The 6,000-nt window shown below is 35.8% G+C and overlaps 1 protein-coding gene across 6 annotated transcripts in view; it reads left to right on the forward strand.

Annotated features, from left to right (window-relative positions):
• The window catches only part of LOC121871378 (rab GTPase-activating protein 1-like), a 75,328-nt gene that overhangs the window by 23,141 nt on the left and 46,187 nt on the right, over positions 1–6,000 (forward strand). For 2 of the 6 annotated variants that reach the window (XM_042373597.1, XM_042373599.1), the window contains exons 8-9: positions 4,918–4,962; positions 5,480–5,548. The exons of 2 other annotated variants lie outside the window; for them this stretch is intronic. In XM_042373597.1, coding sequence (XP_042229531.1) covers positions 4,918–4,962; positions 5,480–5,548 — 114 coding nt within the window. The remainder of the gene's footprint in view (positions 1–4,917; positions 4,963–5,479; positions 5,549–6,000) is intronic. 2 more of the 6 variants (XM_042373601.1, XM_042373600.1) reach the window with 2 other exon arrangements.

The raw sequence follows: 6,000 nt of genomic DNA on the forward strand, positions 1-6,000 counted from the left end.
TTTAACAATTATTGAACATAATTGAAGGTAAAGAAACTAGTTTCTGGCGTGCCATCCAGCCTGTTAACACACCAGACAGGCGTTAGTCTCTCTCTGTTTTCAGTGGAGGTAACATCTTGCTTGAGACTCTCTTCAACTAAACGCTTTTTTTCTGTGTTTCCAAGCAAATTATTGGTCATTTTGAAATATATTTTACATATTGACAATATATAATGCAGTGCAGTGTTGATTTAAAGAAAATAATCTTGAAATGCACCAAGAGAACTAAAATTTTATGGATGAAATGGTGCCATGGGGTGACTTCTCTTCCACCCCAATGCCTTTTCTTCTTCCTTCTCCTCCACCCCCATTCTAATTCCATCATCATCATCCAGGAGCCTTCTACATACACACCTCAAAGTAAGTGAACTTTTCTACCATTTTTGTTGAATTTAGGAAATTTTCGGTGAGCTGGAACCAATTACCCAAAAACCCATTGAAACAATGGTTTCGGTTAACGAACGACCTTCTGGAACGGACTGAGTTCATTAACCGAGGTGTCACTGTACTTGTATTAGCAAAGTGGACTCTGATTAACGATGAATTGTGTATTATACTGTACAGTACTTCCTTTATTATCGTCACTCACAGTAGTTCTCCCACAAGTGTATATATTATATTTGCCATTTTCTGTATTATGAACAGGTTGGCATGTGCAGATATGTAGAGAAGACACATTAGTTATCATCTCCAATTCAAATGATGATTGATCAACACTTGAGTAATTTCTTGTTGTGTCACTATCCCCTACTGTCTCCCCTCCTCTACTCTCTCACCAGTATTTCACACTGCTTGCAAATTTTTCATAATTGTATATAAAGATACAGTAAGTAGGCTAAGTGTACTGTAGTGGGTTGTAGTTTCTAATGGATTTTGAGATAAGATGATAAGAGGTGCCAGAGACAAGCTAGAAGGTAAAATATAAATATAATTTAGGATTTTGACAAGAAAGGATTATTTTGTTTGTTGTAGTGAGGTAATTGTATACAGTATAAGGTTACCATAGGTTAGGTCAAGTAGCTAATGTTAAGGTGTGCTAAAATGGTATTATCTAAATGATACATTGAATTTTTTGGCATATCTGCATACTTTTTTGTTTCTTGTTTTCCAAGTTGATTGGTATATGCACAACTGTTTTATTCCCAAAGGCTTAAATAGATGGGAAAAAAAGTGGCAACTTTCATCTTTGCTGAATTATTGGGTTGATGGGGTGACACTCTCAAAGTCCATGTAGATAATTATAGTACAGAGATAACACCCAGCATTCAAAATCATGATATCAAGCATGTGAGAGAGGAAGACTGGAAAAGAATACTATACATGTACAGTATGGCATTATTGTCGAGAGATGGACTGTGTGGATATATGATGGAATACTAGCGGGACTTGAATTATTTAATACATTACGGGCTGATGGACTGGGTTGTACTGTATGAAGCAATGGGTAAACCTGGTGGAAATCTTTAGGGCTGTTTTCTTAGCTTTACAGATGTCGTTCTTATTTCTCACACTTAGTCTAGTTTTTAGAACCGGTTGTTTATGATTGAAGTGTGTGATAATTTAAAAAGACAAAAAAATTTTGCCAATTTTATTGTTGGGTGTTAGGTCTTCAGGTTGTTCAAGTAGTGTGACTAAAATCTTTGTGAAATATTCTGTAAATACCATCCTGTTGGTCTAAATTTAAGAAAAATATATGCACAATTGAGATAAAACAATTGAAAATAATGAGTTGCCTTAGTAAATATACACAAAGGTGGAGATATTGTATGAGAAGGGAAATATAAGAAGAGAGAGTACAAATAGAGAAAACAGTAGAAGGTAAGAGAGAGATGGAAGAAATAATAGCAACCTGTACAAGCTTGTATGGAATCTAAGGATGTATGTAAGACTTAAACCTGATGCTATAGTATATGACCATAAGAAAGGACCACTGTTAAGAAAAATATAATACTGTACACCTACTTTTATGATATTATCTCCATGGGTCTGTAAATTCTAGAGTTTTCTGTCGTATTTATTGAAATGATAAAACCCATTCACTATGGGGAAGCTATTTTCAGTATTTTATTAGCTTAACATCAGTCGATTTTATTCAGCTCAGGGGGACCCCCACTCAAGGGGTTAATACACTATCTCCACTTACCCCTTCACTACAAGGATGCCACTTATAATACTGTACAGGTATTTTATTTAGCTAACACCAAACAATTTTATTTAGCTCAGAGAGGGACTCCATACACAAGGGGTTAAAGAACTGGTATGAAGTAAAGTGAAGGTGTGGAGCATTCAGAAGTTCAAATGATAAAATTTTCTCGTCATCCACCCGCTCTAATCTGACGAGACGAATCTGTAGTATTTTTTTATTTTTTTATTATTACGTCCTGAATTTCCCCCAAGTGACTGAGTACTGACCTTACTGTGTATTGCCTTTATTGTTCCCCATTGCACTTATTGCAACTCAACACTCCCATTATATAGTAGTTGTTGCACACACAGACACACACACATACTGTAAACTTGTGATTTAACTTAAGTTTCCTCCTAAATGCTTGCTATTTGTTCCTTCTCCTCAGTTAAATGCTAATACCTATATACAGTATATATCTTATACTAAATCCCAACTTATGTGTCCTGTAACATCTTTGTCATTGTAGGAAGTCGACCAGCTGTCTTGTATCTCCCCTTTGCACTTTTTACCAATTTAATGACTTTCTTGTTTTTGCACCTGTGATATCGTACATTTAGGGACAGAATGTGTTGTTTGTAAGTAGGAAGTAATATGTTGTTGATTAATTTGTATTTGCTATGTACGGTATTCATTATTTGTTCATATTTGTGCTTATGTGTTTGTGTGTGTATGTGTGTGTGCGTGAAATGTTCATATTTGCAGTAAGTCCCGTTAAATCACGGTAATGCAGGGAAAGCTACCATGATGTAGCCAACTGTGATACTCATGGATCTTCAACTTAAAAAAAAACAAGATTAATCACTCATTAAAAAATCCATAACACTGATGGCATCCATAGGGAAATTTTGATCATGGTCTGTAAATGACATGACACTCACAGGTCACCATGGAAGCAGAGTAGCATACAGTACTGTACACACTTTGACACCTGAACCAAGATGTGTTCTCTCAAGTTACTGCAGGTGGTAGGCATGTTTAAAAAAAATATCAGTTTTATTAATGTCTAGATGTAATTGGATGTTCTCAATAATCGGTTCTTATTGGAATGAAAGTCACCAGCCTATCCCTTAAAAATTGCTAAGAAAAAATTTCAATGCAACTAAACAGAAGTATTGATAACCAGGTGAAGTGGAAATTTTCTTGTAGAATATAACTAAATAACACGATTGGAGAGTAGACTGTGCTCACCCAGTGGGATGCATTCTTGTGTTGGCCCAAGGTCCAGACTGTCAAAGGTTCTTGCTGTGAATATTTTTTGTAACTGTAGATGCAAAAATGCACTTAACTAATTGACTTCAACTCAAAAGCAAAAAAATACCACTGAAAAAATAATTAGAATTAGTTTTAAATACCTCTGGAAAGACTCTTGACTTTAATGTTATCCCCATTTCCCGGTGCTAAGTGAATCCATCTATTTAATATCATAGTTACAGTATAATTTTGATGTTATTTTAGGACTTTATATTAGTAATATTACTGAACTCAATCAGTTGGGTGTGTTCTTATGGCTTCGCTTACAAGGAATATTGTTCATATAAACTTTAGTGAATCTGGACTATGCCCAGCCATATAATCCTAAGGCCCACCCCTGTCTGCCTCTTGGCTCACTTAAGACTTGGTTATCTGTAAACCATATGGTTTAAGAGTTAATGCTGTAAAGACTAAAGTAAAGGTTTGCTTCCAAATTGGAAATAAATCCTAAAATAGAAATTATGGTAGGCAACAGGGAACTTAAACAAGTGAAAAGTTATATGTATTTGGGAAGTAACATTAATTGTGATGGTAGATGTATGGAAGAAATTAAAACAAGAATAGGGCAGGCAAATACAGCATTTAAAATCTAAAAGTCCTTATGAAAAGGGACATTAACTTCCATTTGGGAAAAAGGCTGCTGAAAGGCTTTATATGGCAAGGCGTGATGTATGGGTAAGAAGTGTGGACACTTTCAGCAGACACCAAAAAGAGGCTGGAGTCCTTTGAAATGTGGTGTTATATGTGAATGCTAAAAATAAGCTATACTGACAGGAAAACAAATGAAGAAATACTAAGATTAGCAAAAAAATTAAAATAAAAAATACTTGAAATGTACAGAAAAAGAAAAATTATATACTTAGGTCATATAATCATATAATTAGTGGATGAGGGGATAATAACAGAATTTAAGAGGGCCAGGGGAAGGCAGAAACTGGGATGGATGAATTAAATTAAAAACTGGGTCCTCAGAGGGATACAAAACCTTGGAGGATTGGTAAAAACAGCCCGAGAACATTTAGAGTGGAGGACTGTGGTCACCAACCCTCAGATATGAGAACAGTACTCTAATTGATTGATTGATCTGTAAACATTTTAGTTGCCTATAATCATATACAGGTATACAGTATTGTATATTCCACTGTACTTAAAGCTCATATTAAGAAGAGAGAACACCTGTGCAGTACATCAGCTAACATGCATCATATACTGTTCATGGAGATTTGGGTAAACCTTAATGACCTTGAATTATAACATGATCAGCTATGTATTATTTCAGTCTTCTCAGTACAGTATGTATACATTTATACTTGCAGGCAATATAATAATTCACTAAAGTAACTTTTTTCTTGTTTGTTTCAGTTTGAAATTCATAATAAAACCCTATATGTAATTAAAATTTGAGAAGGGAACTATAATTGTAGCTGATACTTGTACAGGAAGTTGTGGCTGAGAGTGACAGCAGCAGAAACATCCATCATTTGGTGAGTGGCTGCACCAGCCTAGTTTGCCTGCCACATACCACAATAATTTCAGCTCCTCACTTGCAATATAAAAAAGTTCAGTTGCCATTAAATAGTTAACCACCGTGATATAGTGGGAGTTTTTTTTTTTTTTTTACAGTATGCACTCGCTTCCTCTGTTATCATGAACATTCTTGTGTGTTGTTTCCAAACTTTCTGTTGATTAAAACTTCATCATTAATTTTTACATAAAATTTTACTGGCCAAAGTCTTATTAATAAAAGCTTAGTATATATAAACAAATTTACAAATAAAGAGCAAATGCTAAATTTTACATTGAATTTGTTGAAGAATAATTTGTTTTGTTTTTAAAATATTTACATACAGATTTTATTATGTGTATGTTTGTATAGAGTGAGACCTTGATGTATGAGAAGAATGATCAGTCTGTGAATGGGGGAGTAGAGGGTCCTGATATTTCTACTCTGTATTAAGGGTTCTTGAAATGCTTATTACTTTCAAAATTCCTGCACTTTAGGATGGTAAATACTGCAAAAATCTTCAGCTGCAGGAACAGACTGACAACCATGACAAAAGAAAGGGGCAGGTTAGTTATGGTTAAACAGCAGTGATCTCATGTAACTGCTGATGGTAATACCTCTCCTGGGACCTGGCCGTCCTGGGGTCTTTTATCCGCTTATTGTCTCAACCAAACAGTGAGGAATATTTTCACTCCCTGACACACACTGTTCCATCACTCCCTGACACACACTGCTCCATCACTCCCTGACACACACTGTTCCATCACTCCCTGACACACACTGTTCCATCACTCCTTGACACACACTGTTCCATCACTCCCTGACACACACTGTTCCATCACTCCCTGACACACACTGTTCCATCACTCCCTGACACACACTGTTCCATCACTCCCTGACACACACTGTTCCATCACTCCTTGACACACACTGTTCCATCACTCCCTGACACACACTGTTCCATCACTCCCTGACACACACTGTTCCATCACTCCCTGACACACACTGTTCCATCCTC

Source organism: Homarus americanus, unplaced genomic scaffold (genome assembly GCF_018991925.1).
Source record: "Homarus americanus isolate GMGI-L3 unplaced genomic scaffold, GMGI_Hamer_2.0 scaffold45698, whole genome shotgun sequence".
Classification (NCBI taxonomy): Eukaryota; Metazoa; Arthropoda; class Malacostraca; order Decapoda; family Nephropidae; genus Homarus; species Homarus americanus.